The sequence below is a fragment of the Zeus faber genome (genome assembly GCF_960531495.2).
Source record: "Zeus faber genome assembly, chromosome: 6".
Taxonomy (NCBI): Eukaryota; Metazoa; Chordata; class Actinopteri; order Zeiformes; family Zeidae; genus Zeus; species Zeus faber.
The window spans coordinates 20,465,190-20,483,731 of NC_137201.1; the positions used below are offsets into that span (position 1 = coordinate 20,465,190).

The 18,542-nt window shown below is 42.5% G+C and overlaps 1 protein-coding gene across 1 annotated transcript; it reads left to right on the forward strand.

Annotated features, from left to right (window-relative positions):
• Positions 1–941: 941 nt before the first annotated feature.
• alx4b (ALX homeobox 4b) lies at positions 942–18,173 on the forward strand (the record flags this gene model as incomplete). The annotated part of the gene is given in 4 exon segments (XM_080003080.1): positions 942–1,308; positions 15,714–15,733; positions 15,735–15,842; positions 17,853–18,173. Coding segments are annotated over 4 exon segments (816 nt in total).
• Between the last annotated feature and the right edge of the window lie 369 nt (positions 18,174–18,542).

Genomic DNA, 18,542 nt, shown 5'->3' on the forward strand with positions numbered 1-18,542 from the left:
CTATCTAAAAAAAAAAAAAAAAAAATGGTTGTCCTCACTTTGCCTCCTAACCTTTAAACTTTGCTTCCTTCCTCATTATAGTGAAACTGACTGTGGCCTCCACCGTTTGTCAAACGAGTCCTACTGTAGTTTGTGAGATTTGAGCCAAGAAAAAGTCCGATTGTGGTGCGTGTGCCGGGATCACCTGATCCAGAGACACGTGAATAACAAATCCAATACATTTGAATAACTAATAACTTGTATGTAGAGCCCAGTACACATCACAAGAAGCGTTCTCGTTCGGGTCCTTCAGTTTACACTGAAAGCCTTCAACGCATTTCCTTGAATTCCTCTCAGCAACAAAGATAAAGCTGCTCGATGCTTTTTGGATGGATTTTAATTTGTCAGGTTTTCATCAGAAAATGGGAGGGTGGGGGCGGGAAGGGGGGAGGGGGGGGGGGGCATCTAATGCGCGCAGCCGTGAAATTGCGCATATCAAAGCGGTTATATCCATCCCATAATGACATTACTGTCATGTGTTCGTGTGTTTTCCAGAAAAAGCTTCGCCTCCCATCCGGGCGGGATAGCGGAGGGAGGACAGCCCCGGACCTCACATCTATGGAGGAGAGGCTCCGTGCGTGCAGAAGGCTCCATCCTGACCCGGGCGTTCCGTTACCCCGACAGACCTTCAGGGGGCTTTGAGCATTTGTTCGGTCTCCAGCCTCTGGAAGGAGGAAAAAAAAAAAACCCAAAAAACCCATCTGATTCGTCCTCTAACCGATCCCAGATGCGGCGGCGCAACGGTGCGTGTGCGTGAGTGTGTCAGTCCGTGAGAGTTTTTTGGGGGAAGAACAACCCGAGTCCCGAGACGGAGACGAAGACGCGGTTCGGATCTTTTTTTTTTTTTTTTTTTTTTTTTTTTTAATTTAACTTTTTTTTGTTGTTGTTGTTCCTCTCCAGGTATGAACGCAGATACGTGCGTCTCATACTGCGATATGACATCGATGGATTCATATTATAGCGGCTCGTCCGCCGCTCCGGCCAGGGATCTGCAGAGCGGCAGGGACCTCCAGGGCAACAACTCCTTCAGGACTTTCCAAACCATTGAAACCAAATACAGCCCCACGTTCCTCCCCGGGAAGGGCCAGGCGTACGGGGAGAAGTCCCGGAGCCCCTTCCAGCAGGAGTGCCAGTCGTTGGACGGCGCGGAAGAGGGCACCTTCAACAAATACCACCTCTTCATGCAGCGGCCAGCCTGCAAGACCCCCCCGGAGGGCTCCAAGCTGCACCCGGAGGGCGGACACAACGGAGCGCTGCTTCCCTGCTACGGTGAGTCCGACCGGAGAGGTTGTCCCGTGTCGAACGGAGAATAAACCCCGTGAGTATTAATGAACGACAGAGGGGACGACACGCGTTGGCCCGTGTGTCTTTGGAGACGCGCAGCCAGCGACCCGGACGCGCGGAGCCACGGACGGAGCGCCGCAGTCTGCGGGTTTATCTGGTATGAAACGAACTCCTCTCACCGCCCGAGGTTAAGGTCGGGTCGGCGGGATGGCCTTCGTGTTTTATCCCAAAATACGTCGAGGAAACGGGCACATGCGCGAAAAAAACAAACAAACGGCAGAACACTCGCATTCCGCGACCCATTATGTTTCTGTAAAACATGACATATGCATATTTTATAACGAAATACTGGTTTTAATAGGCGGCCTTTACACGTTGGGGATTTATTTATTCTCTTTATTTATTTTCCAAGTTCATTGCACAACACGCACCGCGGCGAACAAAGCCACCGGGCCAAGGGCTTCTCACGTGTATCATCTGCAGCCTTAAATTTTATCTCTCAAATGAATGATGATGTTTTTAACAGACAGGTCGAAAAGCTTTCAACCTTTTTTTTTTTATATAATAAACTTCAATGTGCAGCAGTAATAGAGAAAGGATTTGCACAGTCAACGCTATCATTTGAGGGCCAAAAGGCCGGAACAGCGTATAAATACTGTTAATTAATAAATGTGTGTTTTATTAAGTTAAAGTATGAAGTAGTCTGATGCATTCGTTTACATTTCTAAAAACCCGTTGACATTTTACCGATCAAATCGTGGAATTTATTAGTGCCATATGATATGCATGTTTCAAACCCAAAGCCACCGCTCGTATTTACATCGTTTTTTATGTTGAAAACCCTGAATAAACAAAAGTAATTCACTTATAATTATCGATGATCGGCGGACAAAGGTGCAAACACTTTATTAATGTTTCCGGATCCACTGTCAGCGGTGGGGGATTTAGAATTTAGAAAAGCTGAAAACACAAATATCATTTGTGCCAAATAAAAGCGCACAATTTATAAAATGCAAAGAAAATGTTTAATCATATATAAAGTATATATGTATATATATTATATATATATATATATACACACACACACACACACATACATACATACAGTATATATATATATACACACGCAGTATATATATATATATATATATATATATATATATAGAGTACATAGAGCATGTATATTCCTTCATTTAGGCTTTCCTTTATTTCTTTATTTACTTGCGGTGAAGTAGTGACTGAGCAGCATGATTTGTGGAGGAGCCTCCAGAAGATTTGTGTGCGCTCCACTGAGCTGACTTGGCAGTGACGGAGACATTTGAACAGTATCATTAAATGCAACACATCCCCCCCAGAGGAGAGAAGTGCGATGGTATTATTTAAAACGCTGCAGCCAGATGAAGGCATCATGTCTCTGGGGAAGACGAGCTGGGCTCCGGCCAAAGCCTCAGGCGTCAACAGGCTTGTGTTGTTTTGTGTGGTCCTCAATGGGGGGATATGTTGCACAATCTTAATGGTTTATCTGCATCATCACAACAGAAAGCGAGGCCACGTCCAAAGGGAGGATTCTGTGTGGCAACTTCAACTCTGACTGTCATAATGTTCACATTGGAGGCAAAGCATTATTCATTCAGTTTGTTTGCACTAAAACAAAAAGCAGGACGACCGCCATGACAGTGGTTGTAATTACCTAAAAAATGAAAGAAAATACATAGCAGAGAAAATATTTTAGATTTCTTCAAATGAAATTGAATATATTTGGACTTTTTTACTTGTATTTTTAAGAATATAAATCCTATTAATACTTTATAGTAGTAGAGCCTTGACACCAAATTGTCCATTAACAGTTGAACTCTTTAGAAAATGTCCCTGATCAGACAAAAAGCCTTATATGTGATAAAACTTCAAACTGATTTGGTGCTTGTGGTGCTTATTTAGCACGGACAGTTTGTTTACCATAGAGAGATAATCATGTCAGATCATGCATAGTAGCAGCATATCCCCAAACTACAATGCATCAGGTGCATGGTTTTGTTAACTCCTGTATGTCAACAAATTTAAATTGTCCTCTCGGGACGAGGATACGACACTCTCCCTTTGTCACCCAGAGATGACTGAAATAAAGTCACGGAATCTGACCAAGTGCTCAGAAATCCGGAGGAATGCAGGTCAGCCCTGCAGGAGAGGTTCACATTAATCTAAGGCAGATGTGCATTACTGGCTCCTATAGTTATTATTCATACTCCCCAAACACAAGCTCTCCAAAGCCACGGAGAGTCCCTGAGATGACAAAGTGGGACTGGTTTACATAACCCCGTCTCAACAATATCCCGTGTAAATAAGCCCATCGTCAAAAATGGCTATTCCCTTTGGGTTGTGATGTGAGCGATCTAGAAATAAAGGGGAGGATTTCGGCGGGTAAAATTAGGCGGTGTACATAAACAAGCTTTTCAGATGTGTGCCTATTAGAAAACATTGTCAAGTGGCAAAATTCATTCCTTGATAAACTGACTACATACGCTGACTGATGACACACCATGAATATTTAATTTAAACTATTACCATTGGCATTGCAATTTTAAGAAAATGGCCTCCAGAGTAGAGTATACACAGCATCAACTGTGGAGCAGCAGCCCAGACTGGCTCTGATATCAGTGGAGACAGGCTCTGGGCCTCTCTAAGCCTGTGGTTGGTGTTGGGGTCTGGGTCTTGAGCTGCTCAGACACCAGGACACCAGCTCTGTCCAGGAGGACGCTGGGACTTGCAGTGGTAATTGTTTCAAAGCCTGTTTGTGCTCTAACAAAAATAAGTGAAGCGTGGTCATCACAGCTGAACAAAGTTTTCAAATTGTTTATGTGGAAAAAAAAAAAAAAAAGAAAAAAAAAAGGAGCAACAAGGTAAAAAAAAAAAAAAAATAGCAGTTTGAAGTAATTCCGTCAAATATAGTTCTTAATGTATAGTATGTATTTAAAGAAAAGGGGAAAGTGTTAAAGAAAGAAAGAATGAAAGAAAGAAAGAAAGAAAGAAAAAGAGAGACCTGCAATTAATCTCAGAGGGTATGTAGAGAAATCTAAATTGCAATATACAATAATAATAAAAGCCTATAATACATCATATGATGGTTAAACATCACGATAACCCAAGAAGTAAATGTTCAAGGGCTGCCTCTAGCGTTGCTTTAATTTTGAGCTATTTCATGTTTTTTCTGTGGTACTTTCTACTGCAATAATAAACTCCAACAACAACCATCAATAAGAAAATTGCAATACATTTTTCAACGTATCTTCTCTTTTACGAAGCGTTCCATACGTCGAGGTAAAGTAATAACTGATAAAACCAAACGATAAGTCAAATGAATAATGATATATATATGGACGGTGTTTATCCTGACCGGTCGCTCACTCTCAAAGTAAATCTAAGTCTAAGTGACTCAGTCATCCAAGCTGGCACGCCCACTCACTGTGGAATAAAACTTGCCCCGGACACTGGTCCGGCCTCTGTGACTGACAGCCCCGAGATGGCTGTGGACCACGACTAACTCATCAGCTATCTATAGAGGAATATTCTACACCTCAACAGTTTAATTTAAAGCTCACTAAGTTCAGTCACTGCTCTTCATTATATACACTTTTATTTTTTTTTTAAGTTGGAGAGTATCAGCTTTGTTTCGTGGCGGTTGCCATGGCACTGCAAACGCGTGAGGTTCAATTACTAAGCATAACTTTATTTTCTGTTTGGAGAAAATTAGAGGTGGAAGGCAGGACGTGAAATTGGCTGGAGGTTTCCTTTAATGTGCCGAATTGTTGGTTTGGCTGTTACTTCAAAAAGTGTGCGCACAAATAAAAATGAACATAAACAGAGGGATACCTGTTTGTATACACCACAGATACAGTACACCACATTATACTTTGTGAGATATCTCGGGGTTTTTTTCTGGTCCGTAACCATTTATACTATTTTGTGCCAGGTATAAAAGAAAAAGACCCAGGGGAAGGGAGGAGGAGAGAGAGAGAGAAAGAGAGAGAATAAGCTTTGGCCTATTCTCCCTGTCATCTCTCTTCCAGGGGAAGACGCTCCACACCCTCCCCCCAACCCTACAGATGCAAAAGAAGCAATTTAGAAATTTTAACCAGGTGGCAGCGTTCAGTCTGAATCTCATCTTTCCATCCCTGATGTTTATCACCGGACTTAATAGGAACAATCTCAGCTTCATCAGGGCCCCCGCATGCATGCACACCACCATGCAAATAGTAATCTGGCATTATCCTGTGAAAAAAATAAAAACACTATAATTGGCTAAAACTGAAACCTCGAAATGTAAACACATTTTTGGAGATGGATGAACCAACTTAGAGGCGATGAAACCTGCAGAAAGGCAAGGTGTGTCAGGAAGCAATGGGAGTACACGACTGCGCTCTTATGATGATGCTCTGTGCGGTAGGAAATTCTTAGGTTTCTTCTTGGATACATGATCTAATAGCCATAAACAAAGAATATTGCAAGTCTTGTACTCACAAAAAGCATTTCACCCCCCAACATAAATTACTTTGTTAACCTTATGACCAAGTGACATTCTCGACGCCCTGTAGAGTTTTTTTAGCCCACAATAAGTTTTTACTTGGTCAACAAGCCTAAACATGGTTATTGGAAATCGTGGCACCTGGCATAATTTGGAGAGAGGACAGTGAGTTAATTACTTACTGTACTCTCTCCAAATTATGCTAGGTCAAAACAAGAATTATATCATTCAAATTCATTTTTTTGAATTTGATCAGATCTCTTTAAGAAAATCCACGAGCCATACACTGTATTACTGTAAAACGCTTTGAATGTGTACATAGAATGTTGATGTATGTTTGTCAATATGGTTATGATATTTATACAGGTTTCACACAAACGTTATAATCACACAAAATGTTTTGTAAATTTCATACATGTCACATACAAACTATAGTTTCATACATCCACATAACGTGTGTATAAAACTGGCCCTAAGCACATACATATAGCATATGTTTACAGCATATGTTTACAAGTTGTATAGTTTGCAACGTACAATTCTTTTAGATTGTTTTTTGCATGAGAAGATTAATTTCAAATACGAACAATAGTGTTTTACATTTTGTAATATTTCTCCTCCATTTAAATGCAAGTCATCTAATATTCTTGCTTTGTAGAATTTAAAATGTCGGACTAAGCAGCGTAAGTAGAGCTTCTCACTCCCAAAAATATATTCAAATGTCAGTCTTTCCAAATAGTTTTGCCCACTTTGTTACAATATTAATCCTCGCCTAGATATATTCATGAGCATAGTGAGGTCATGAATGTTTCAATTTATCAGGAGCTGAGGTTGAACAGAAACATTCTCTGTTTCCCACGGAATCTGCATTCCTGTGCGAGCTGCTGGCATTGATCTCTCCTCAGGAACATCTGGGAGCCTCTCTTCCAATGAGAAAGAAGCCTCCTTGTTTGAGACGCTTCTGAGGAGGCCTCACCTGAATAGATATCAGAACAAGTTGGACAAAGGCATGGCTGCCAACCAGCAACACATCGAGGGTCAAATGTTCCTGGAGAAAGCCTATGGGACGCTGCTCATTTATTTGGTCATATATGGGGTGATAACGGGAATGCTCAGCTCTCACCTTTTTCAGAGCGCGTTTAAGACCACTCAGTTTAAAAGCATTCCCATCCCTATTTAGTGTTTGGTCATTAACCCTTTCCCAGGTTACTAATTTATAGTGTTTCTTTTATTTGCCTTTACTTGACCCTCCCCATCCCTTTCCATAAAAATAGAGAGGTTGCCCTGTTGCTTTACAACCAGTTAAATTACACTTTGATGTTTCTTTCTGTTTCAGCAGTGATTCAATTGCTGACCCTAGTAAATATCTGACCTTCCCTAACTGGAGAGGTCTGTTGCATGTCACAGAATTGCTTAAGGAAATGACAACATCGGCGAATGCCATTCTGTGTATTTCTCTGCGCTGAGGAACACTGAAGAGGAGCTACAGTCGAAAATACGCTGTCATAAATGCCAAAAGCTGTAGCCAGCAAAATGGAATCTTGGCTCCCATCAGAAAAAAAAAGTGTTTGAAGGCTGTGTTTTCAAAAACAGCATACAGAAAAGACAGCTCAGCATGCAGGAATACTGGAAGATATTTGTGGCAAAGGATTTGAGCTAACACAAGCATCTCAGAGCCAAGAAGGTTGCTTTACCAGAGCTATCTAGGGAAACACGTTTCTTTCACTCGGCACCACTGATTTGGAGTCCTCAGGAATAAGCGGTAATATGGATTAGCAGGAGAAAAATATAACGAGCCAAAACAGTTCTACGTACTAGCCCCTCAAATCCCTTTCTTCCCCCTTTAGCCCAGATGACCCCTTTGCCCAGGCTGCTCAGGGTGCATGCCTTGCTCAGGGGCATAATTTAATTTTCTCCCACAGATGCCATGCAGGAACTGTCTTGCTTCTTCACATTGCAGCCATACTTCTGCCCTAGGCTGGAAAAAAGTACCACGCATCAGAATAGGAGGCCAGAGTAGGGGGTGATGATGTCAGAACATCTGCCCTACCAAAGACTGTGAGGAGGTCTGACAGGTGGGCCACAACGATATGAGGTCATGAACTCCAGCTGGCTGAGCTGTGTTGTTCCATTAGGTCTGAGGTCTGAGGCAGGGAGCGAGGGAGGGCTGTTGTACCGTATGATTATGGACATATCAACACCAGACATGCTGCCTATAGGGAAGCCACTTTCATAACCCCCAAACAGAGGGCAGTTTTCAGTGGAGCGAAAAAAAAATACAATTACCAGCCAAGGTATACTTTTCGTGTTGAATCTATGGATTTTGGCCACCCTGGATTGAACAAACTCATTAATTAAATAAATTATGCGGTATGATCTCGTGGTCACACATCACGACAGCTACTCACAGCACACGGGCATGGGCTCATGCGTGCATTTGCACAAAGAAGTTGTGCAATTATACCGGTAAAATAGCCCATCTACCAATTTCAGTTAATTATTTGTTGGATCAAAAGCCTTAAAGGAAACTTATACTCCATGGCCTTTAAAATACATTTTCTCAAAATGAGGAAAAATAAGTCTGGCTTATAGCTTAGCCAATGGACAGACAGGTTGTTTTAGAAATTGACTGACCTAAAAGCGGAGCGATGGCCTCACTTACTGACGGCATTCATATCCACGAAAACAAACTTGCATGTTGCAGACAGCCGCCGCCTAAATGAATCGCTCTAAAACTTTTCAGTCATCGTACTAAGCTGAACAGCGCGACCCAAAAAGCCACCAGCGCCATAATGAGTCATCATCTTTCCCCGCTTTGACAAACTGAGCATCGAAGCGTGACACGAGGTCCTTATTGCTCTGACCATTACAAAAATACTTAGTGACAAAAGGAAAAGAAATGTCCAAAGCAGCGCGCAAATATATATATATACATATTTTGTTAATCATGGGAGACTCTTTAACTCAGAAACAAATGTTACTGGACCAGGTCCATGTCAATGTCATGTGCAAGGTTGTTTATATTGTAGCGCGCATTATGCACGGGTTCCAAACCAGGAGCCCAGGACAGGAGGCACCCCATGCCCATGCGCAGGAAAGGCAAACAGAGAGCCTGACAGAGCACCCTGTTCGAGCTGGCCCACAACCAGGGGACTTCAGCTTATTTATTCACACTGCTGTTTGTTTATTGAAGTCGAAGCACCAGTTTTATTCATGTCCTAAAAGGAAACAAAAAGGCTAGCGTGCGCTGACAGGAACAGAGCGAGGTCTGTCGCAAAAATGGAGGCTCTTAAAATTGGAGGTGACAAACACAATGTTGTTTACGTCCTGGAGGCGAAGGTCCACGGAAGTGCGGGTGCCCCGGTACACAAGGCCTGCCATACACGGTTCGAGATGGAGCAGGCTTTGTGTGGTTCAGATTTCAGGTGGCGTGATTGAGAAATCCGAGGCAGAGGGCAGCACTCCCACCAGGCAGAGGGGCTTAGAGGGGGTTGTGTCACCGGTAACGCCAATGTGTAGTGACATACCTTTCAAACAGAAAAAGAACGTTTCGCCTCCGCTACTTATAGACTTTCTCCACACAGACAAGGCCTTTGAAGCCTGAAATATAACAGGACAGAGGTGATGTCAGCTTAACATTAATGTCATTTTGTGTCGCTGATGTGAAAGTGATTATGAACAGGCGTTTTCTTGACTTGGAAATTAAGACTTAAAGTTGTGAGTTCTGAGCCAACAGCTACACAGATTTAGAATAGAGGAAAAAAGGCCTGACCATGATGCGACTAACAGCACTGACTCTAGATCCTTTTACACTAAACAAGAAAACTGGAAAAAGACTCAACAACTCAGCAGAAGCTACAGTGAATACCAATATATATACATATATATACCAATAAGTCCTTATAACAACCACATTAATCTATTAAAACGACATACTCGTATGTTATTGTTGGTATTGAGAACCGCCATCAATCAACATCAAACAAACTCTCACATTGTCACAGAGAATTAAAACCTTCAAGCACGGCTGTTATGATGGAAACATTTTTTCCCCCTTTTCCATACAGCAAAGGACAATGGTGGCCTGACAGAGTCCGAGTGCCCTTCTAACGGTGACCCCCCTGGGATGGAAGGCAGCTACCTAAATCTCAAGGAACCTGGCCTCAAGGGGCCACAGGAACGACCCGGATCGGACCTTTCCAGCCCCCTGGACAAGAGCGAGGTGGAGAGCAACAAGGGCAAGAAGAGACGCAACCGCACCACCTTCACCAGCTACCAGCTGGAGGAACTGGAGAAGGTCTTCCAGAAGACGCACTACCCAGACGTGTACGCCCGTGAGCAGCTGGCTCTCAGGACAGACCTGACAGAGGCCCGAGTGCAGGTGAGGACAGTGGAATTACACAAACAGGGGTATGGTGTTTACATGGGGATGGAGACACATATGTTTAACTGCAAATAAACAAATAACATACAAAGCCCCGAAAGGTTTTTGGATAATCCAGATGTATGAAGAGTCTGTAAAGAGTAGTACTGCCGGTTTGGGACCAAACTGAAAGATAAAGCAACAGAGGGGGGTATTTAAACTTTGGAGAAATATAAATATATAGTATATCATTTGAATAACACAATTATAATCAAACACTTATTCATATTCAAAATTGGAATTTCACAATAATTCTATGTAACCATAATTTTACGTAGTAAGTACGTCTCAGTTGTTTGGAGAAATGATAAACCTTAAAGCATTGTTAAGTTTGACATTACCGTATAACATTGTACCATATCAAAAGGGAGCAGATTTTGTGATATCAGCAAAAATGAAACTTGCGTGGTGAGGTCTGCACCCATACAAAGTGCCTTTGACTGCTTGAAAACCATGATTGGAGCGGATGGAGCTTAATCAGTATCATCCTCAACGTTTGCATGTCTATATTCATTCGAAGAACTAACTTGGGGCTGTAAGAGTTAGGAATGGTATGCTGACAGAGATTGTTCCAAACTGCAGACAGCAAAGCCCATTGTTCCCAATCTCTCTATCTGCCTGCCAGTTTCACATCAGAGTGGGATGGGTGGGACAGAGGGAATACTAACTGCTATTAACTTTTACATGCTGCAGACATTGCTGAAGGGTCAGAGGCCAAGGGTTTCTCCCCAATACCTCTATGTACAGACTCCTTTACCGCACAACATCGGAAGGGAAAACACATGCGAAAAAAAGAAAAATCATCAAAGCTATTTGCCAAGGGAATAAAACACACTTTGAGATGCCAGTTTCAATTTCCAGGCCTGGTCCAAGACATAGTCAGGGACAGAGAACCTGGCCTGGTCTTGTGGTGGTACAGTAAAATAAGCACATTGAAGCTGTATTCACACAGACCTATCTATTCCACAGATGAATATAATTAACTAGCACGTCTGACAGGAAAACAGCAGACTCAGTTAAGTTGCTGTGGGGTTTGACCCATAGTTTTAAACCGTACCCCAAATACACATGCAATCAAGACTAAATACTACAATTTTATCTGAAGGTCCGTCATGACATAGTCCAGGGATAACCTTTTGTTGTGTACCGTAGGGCAAAGAAAGTTTGGCAAAGTACCCTTGAATCCTTTTCATCCCAGGAATATAACCATTGAAATTTAAAATACAGATGTTTTTAACGGAAAATACCAATGTCAAGGTCCTCTAATTTCACCCTCGATTTGAAATTAATGTCTTGGCGAAGTTGACAATTTTCTATAATCACATCTGTGACTTCCATCGCCACCAGTTTATTTAGTACAATTAGCCCTGAACCTCCGACTTGAACTTCACCGTACACTTCCCTCTCTTTATGGAGGAGAGGGCTGGTTGTCTGAGTGACGGCTACGGCAGTCTATCAATCGCCATGGTCCTGGAAGACAGAGATGAGGTGAGACGGCTGGACTTCAAAGCCGCTTTTGGAGTTCTGCACTCTGCCCTCCCTCTCTCCCTCTCCCTCCCTCAGCCCACTAGCTCTGGAGCATAAATAAAGCTCTTTAATGGCTCTGTAAGCTGCCTTTCGCTGTCAACATCTTTGGCAATTACTGCATCCCGATCGAGCACTCTAAGCTTTGAGAGCTCGGAGCGACCTTCTTTACAGATGTCTACCGGGTGAAATAAACAAGGATAGCAACTGGTTGCACTTCGTAAACTTGATAGTTCTTTCTCTCTCTCTCTCTCAGGGAAAAAGTTGGGATCACATCCCGTTGTTTTACAGTTTCTTATGATGACAGCTATTGCCTAGGTCGAAAAGAATGCTAGCTACTTTTGTGAAGACACCACAAGCTTGGTGAAAGTTGTTTTGAGTGTCAGGGTTTGGGGAATAGGAGTCACAGAGCAGCAAAGGACACATCTTACTTCATAATGTTCCCCGGATGATCTCTCCTCCAAAGTATGTGGCCTGTGTCTCAATCCTACTGCCGTTCAAAGGCAGCGCAGCGCAGATCATACCCTCTTGAAACATGACACAGTAAGGACCCTGTAACCCAGAGAAGGTCTACCCACATGTGCTTGGCATATTGTGTATTTGTTTGTCAGAACAAGTCTGGTGTAATAAGTGTGAGCGTGAGCTCTAGTTAAACGAATGGGAACGCACTTGCTTTTCACATTAAAAGCGTGTTAATATATTTCTATGTATATGTGTGTATATGTGTGTGTACTTGGTGTGTTGTTGGTTCGCTGTGCTAGTCTGCACGCCTCTGAAGGGTCAGAGGGGTTAGCTGCGGAAAGCCAAGGGCTTAGGCATCAGGAAATTAAACATGAAATGAAAACAAGCTCCAGTTTGAACATTCTCCCATCTCACTTTCCAATATCCCCACTTCCCCTCGCCGACTTAAAAGGGAGGAGAAAGAGACGGAGAGACGGACGGTGGGGGGAGAATGAGGCTGGAGAAGAAGCAGAAAAGAGGCGGGCCTTGGACAGGGGGTGGGAAAACAAGAAGAAGAGACGGAATTAGCATCGAGATGGCACACTTTATCACAATCAAATTTGCTTTTTCGTTATGTTGTATTTCTTGAAGTGATTCAACTCGCTTGTCCACCCTCGCAATGAAAAAAGAATTCATGCACAGCGACAGGAAAACTTCTATGGAGCTGGCAGTGATTTGGTGACTAAAAAAAGTGTTATTGGAAGGATGGATGGTTGCTATGGCAGTGGCAATAACCTGGACCTTCCATTTGAAAACATGGTCTGGCAATTTTACTAAACCACCTTTTGGCACTGCCAACTGTCCTTCTTGTTTTTTTTTTTTTAAATCCTTGTTAACTTCTTGAACAGTCTACTTCTAATGCGGTTGTAGACCTACACCCACATAGATCATTTTAATGAACCTCACTAACAAACGAGAATATCTGTGCAACAACGTAAGCTTAATTGCGCATTACTACAATTAGGTCCGTTGGTATCAAGAGTTATGTTTGAATAGCTGCAATGTTATCAGCAAAGATCACATGAAGGAACCAGCAGAATGGCCTGACAAACTTAAACAATAGTAGATCCTTAAATCCCCCACGGGAACATATCATACACTCCAAAGCTCCTCAAAACATATGATATAATTCAAAGGGCAAAAACCCATCACCTTGACTTTGGGGTTCAGCCACAGCCAAGCTATCAGTTTACCACTTTGCAAGGGTGGGCCGTCCTCTAATCTCACCAGCTGACCTGTGGAATTTCGGAGTCAGAGGACATTTCTTTGCGTCAGCCTCTTTCTCCCGAGCAGCAGCGGCTTATATGCGTCTCAGAGATGGCCATATACGGTCTTCTGGTTGTTTTATTTGACTTGACTTTTATCCCATCAGAATGACAGCTTTAAGTGCATTCTACGGTGCTTGGTTCAACCTCATCCCACATGATAAGATTCCGCACAAACTCTCAGTACAGTCCACCTCTGCATAATATGCTCTCCGGATATACATTATGATTTGAAATTGAGATTGTCTCACGTTGCTATTATTTCTTTGTAATGTAATGCATTTCTTTGCATTGACTGTGTGTTGGTACTGTAGAACTGAAAAGAAAACTGATGAGAAAAGGGATTTGAAGTGAGTTGAGTGAGGGGAAATTGCATGTCAGGGACTGTGAAAACCACAAGCTGATTGGGCTGGGAATCATCCCGCGATCCAAGTTCAGCCCCTGTGATGAAGCTCTCTCTTTCTCTTTGAAGAAGCCTCTTCTTTCCCCTTGGGAGGATAATGTGGACAAGCAACAAATAAATACTGTAACTATGTGGATCGCTCAATATCCATTTACTCTATGATTCCTAGAGATACTGTATGAACAAAAATCATCTGAAGAAATCAAAATAGCTCATTATTTTGGGGTCATTTTAAATAAAATTAAAAATGTTTGTTATCATGTATATTGTAGTTTTTTGCTGAATATTATTTCAGAGTGATACACTTAGGTCATATTCATAGAGTGAGTATTTATTGGTGCTAAAGATAGCGATATTAGCATGAGAACAACATGAAGTCACCAAATCCATTAGAAAATGTTTGGCACAATTAAAATTTATGCCAGAGTAAAAAAATTATCTAGATGTAAACTACTGTAGTCAATTTCATTGTAAAACCCATTTTAGATATGAAGCCAGTTATAAATTAATTAGGCGGAAATGTATGACATTTATTATTTACAGTTTAATCACATTATTAATCACAATATTATATAATAGTTATTATTACTGTGTTGTACCCAGAACTGAATATTTTTTCTTTATGACATCACTTTATGAGTTTATGACATGACTTAATTCTTGGGCAGCACTGCCTTGCAAAAGTCATCTCATTTGCAGTATACTGGATCAGTAAAACCGGGCTGCATTTGGCCTTTGTAAAATTATTGGACTGGAGTTGCCTGACAACTGCCCTGCACAAGCCCCCCCCCAACTCCCAATTCCTCAACATTTTGAAGGATAGCGTGACATTTTTACATAAACATAATAACAATTAGGTAGGGAATTAACGACATAGTCCACAACGACGTCACAGGCAAACATCAAATCCTCATCCTGGCAAACCCGTTTGCTCCAAAAGGAATATATGTTGTTCCTCCAGAAGAGAGGGGGCAAGGGCATCTACTCTACCTCCCTCTACTCTCCAGAGAATTTGTTTACATGAAGACATAATACGACATCAAATGTTGTCTATTATTGAACATTTGCCAGTTTGTCTCCCAGGCATCAATATGTTGATCATGAGACTATTGGAGCAAAACAAAGTTCAACACAGCTGTCTTCCAATACCAAGACAAAGCACAAAGTTGTACCTATTAACATTTACATGCGTAATTATTATTCTCCTTCCTACCAAGAAACACTTAAAAATGAACGCATATCTTGTCGGCCGCTAACCTTTTCTTTAATGTATCATGCCGAGGGATTCCCCCACGGTGTTAGGCCGTGATGACATGTGGGGGCGAGCACACCTTTCGCTTGGTGATTTATGAATGACTACAGGCCCAGATGTGGATCTGTCGGCACTGGCAGAGTAAAGGGAGGCAGACGCCTGCGTATCAAAGGGAGGAGCTGAATCAGGCCGAGCCAGGGGAGACCCAGCGTTTTCACATCAATAGCTCTGCACGGACGGCACTTTAAAGACACGTCAAGTCTTAAACCCAAGACCGGACTTTCATGTGCAACAGAATTTATAGGTTCCACTGTCCTCGGTTTCTATGGTTTTCATTTTGTTTTGCTGGGCACCCGTAACGGTCCTGCTTTCCGCAGAAAAAATACTTGAGGTTTGTTATTGATATGTGATTTGTAAGTGAAATAAAAAAAGAACAAGTTTTTCCTCAGAAGTACTGTGTGTAGAGTGTGAGGTATTTTCCTGATGGACTGTTTTCCTTGCAGGTGTGGTTCCAAAACCGCCGAGCCAAGTGGAGGAAGAGGGAACGTTTTGGCCAGATGCAGCAGGTCCGGACACACTTCTCTACGGCCTATGAGCTGCCCCTCCTTACCAGACCAGAGAACTATGCCCAGGTACCGATCTTCGAAACTTAAAGGGGATGTATTATGCTTTTCCCTATTGTCTGTCATATACAGTATATGATGTTTCAATGTGGGATGTTCATATTAGACGTGGCCAAAGCCTCAAATGATGAGGTAAAATGAGGTAAAGGGTGCGTTGCATTACATTTCACTGCATATATGTATGGAAGTATGTATATGTATGTGACAAATAAAAAATCTTGAATCTTGAATCTTGAAACTAATGACAAAGTAATCCCCGTGAACAAAACGCTGAGGCTTCCGACCGCTCTGAATGCACAGCTTGCAAGGTTTTTTTCAACTTTCAGCATGAGCTGACGTCAGCTCGTGCCGGATTTCTTTAAATTGTCATCTGCTCCACCCCATCCGCTGTGTTTCGCCAAACAAAACCAATAAAAATTGTGTGTTTTTATTGTAGATATATTTATCCATTTTATAATATTTTATTTTCCGACGTTTACATGAAACAAAAAATTCTCCCGTCTGAGAGTCACGGTGCGTCGCGGTTTGGCAACGAAAGTCGGAACAAACTTTTAAATGAGGCCTTGAAAATCAAATATAAGTGAAGATTCAGCAACTGCATTACTTATTTCTCACCTCAAATTTGTTCCGAAACAGATTTTGGTGGACTGATAAGGTTAATAGTAAATACAGAGGTAAGAGGAAATGCAACACTTATTATGTGCTCAAACCCCATTGGCTGACAGACCTCAAGGCCTCGGGAGGGTGGCTCCTCCCACTTAAACAGCCGTTTTGGAATAAGAGGGTGACGGTAGGGTCACAGCGCTGGCGACGGGGCGCGGCAAAGCGACAGGCTGAGCATTGTAAACCGAGCTCAGCTTCATCCGGATGGCAGAGCGATGACCAGCAACAAGCTGACGGCTTCACGGCGACAAGGAAAGTTGGTTTCAATTTTATGCAAATGAGCAGTGCAGAGCGATAGCCAATAGGAGAGAAGATGTACTCTCAGTGGAGCTGATCCTTCAGAAATGGACGCCCAGATGACTGTGAATTGTTCATGATTAGGCTGTTTTTAAATGAAAAATGTCCCTTAAACTTTTGACAATATAAGGAACACGTAATTTTATGTTTCTCCAAGGACAATTCAATATTTTAAGGGAAGGATGGCAAGATTATTTACGTAGTTTTTTTTTAGAGGTAATTTATTTTGAGAAGTAAACAGGTACACCATTTTAGTTTAAAAAAATGTACACACAGTACCATCTGTCTATAAAATGTACAGTATATTAAATATGGAAAGAGGGAGAGGTTTGCATTGTTTGGCGCACCCACAATAGCCAGGGGCACAGAAGCCCCATCGCTGGCGGTGTGACCATGCGGCGACGAGACGAGAGCTGCTTGGCTTCACGCTGCAGCACCGTCGCCGGCGGTGTGACCCTATAATTATAGAGGCATGATATAATAGTTCGAATGCATAATCTGAGTGGTATCTCAGCAACAAACTTCAAAGACATGTTTTGGGGTCCTCAGAGACCTATATTACATTACATTACATTACATTTAGTCATTTAGCAGACGCTTTTATCCAAAGCGACTTACAATTGTTCAAACACTGACGGACGCAGCCATCAGGAGCAATTAGGGGTTAAGTGTCTTGCTCAAGGACACTACAGCATGCTAGCAGGAGGAGCCTGGGATCGAACCAGCGACCTTTAGATCACTAGACCACCAGCTCTACCGCCTGAGCCACCATCCCCATAATTAACCCTTAATCCCCCATATTAACTTGTGTAAAAAGGAGCATAAGTCCCCTTTATTATAAATATTATTTAAATGGAAAACTTAGGATGAATCATGTTATTTTCATATTCTATTCTGTTCTATTTCTTTACTTAATTGGGAGTCAACCAAAGTTATTGGCATCATTTAAATTGATTCAGTGTTTAGAGAATAACTTCAGCCGACTACCGGCCAGGGGGACAAAGAATATGGCCTTGATTTCCCCATTATACTCTTATACCTCCTGTCTTTCACCTTCAGATCCAGAACCCTTCGTGGATTGGAAGCAGCAGCGGAGCCTCACCAGTTCCTGGCTGCGTAGTGCCCTGTGATTCTGTCACCTCCTGCATGCCTCCTCATCCCCATGGCCCTGGAGGTGTCCCCGATTTCCTGGGTGTGTCCAGTCCAGGGGGCAGTCATATGGGGCAGACACACATGGGCAGTCTGTTTGGGGGTCCCACGATGGGTGGGGGCATCAATGGCTATGACCTCAATGTCGATCCAGACCGCAAGTCCTCCAGCATTGCTGCGCTGCGTATGAAGGCCAAGGAACACAGTGCAGCCATCTCTTGGGCTACATGATGTCCCAATCTGAAGCCCATCCCACCTCTCTTTTGGCCCCTTACTCGTACAGCCATTGCAAAGCCCTATGCGGGAGGAGGGAATTTGCCAGACAGCACAAATGATAGCACAGTTCAAATGAACTAGGAGGGACTGTGAAGATAACAGAGGTTATTCCGGCAAGATAGAGGCCATTGCAACCAAGATAACAACCATGACTATGACAATCAGCAGATGCTGAGAGTGAGAGAAATAGAGATGGTTTGGAAAGTGGGGGTTATTTCTTTGTGTACAGTGATAACTTACAGTTGAATACTCAAAGCCATTAAACAGGGCTGACAAACTTTTTGCATAATACTTAGGAGATATGCCTGGAAGAATAACATTTAT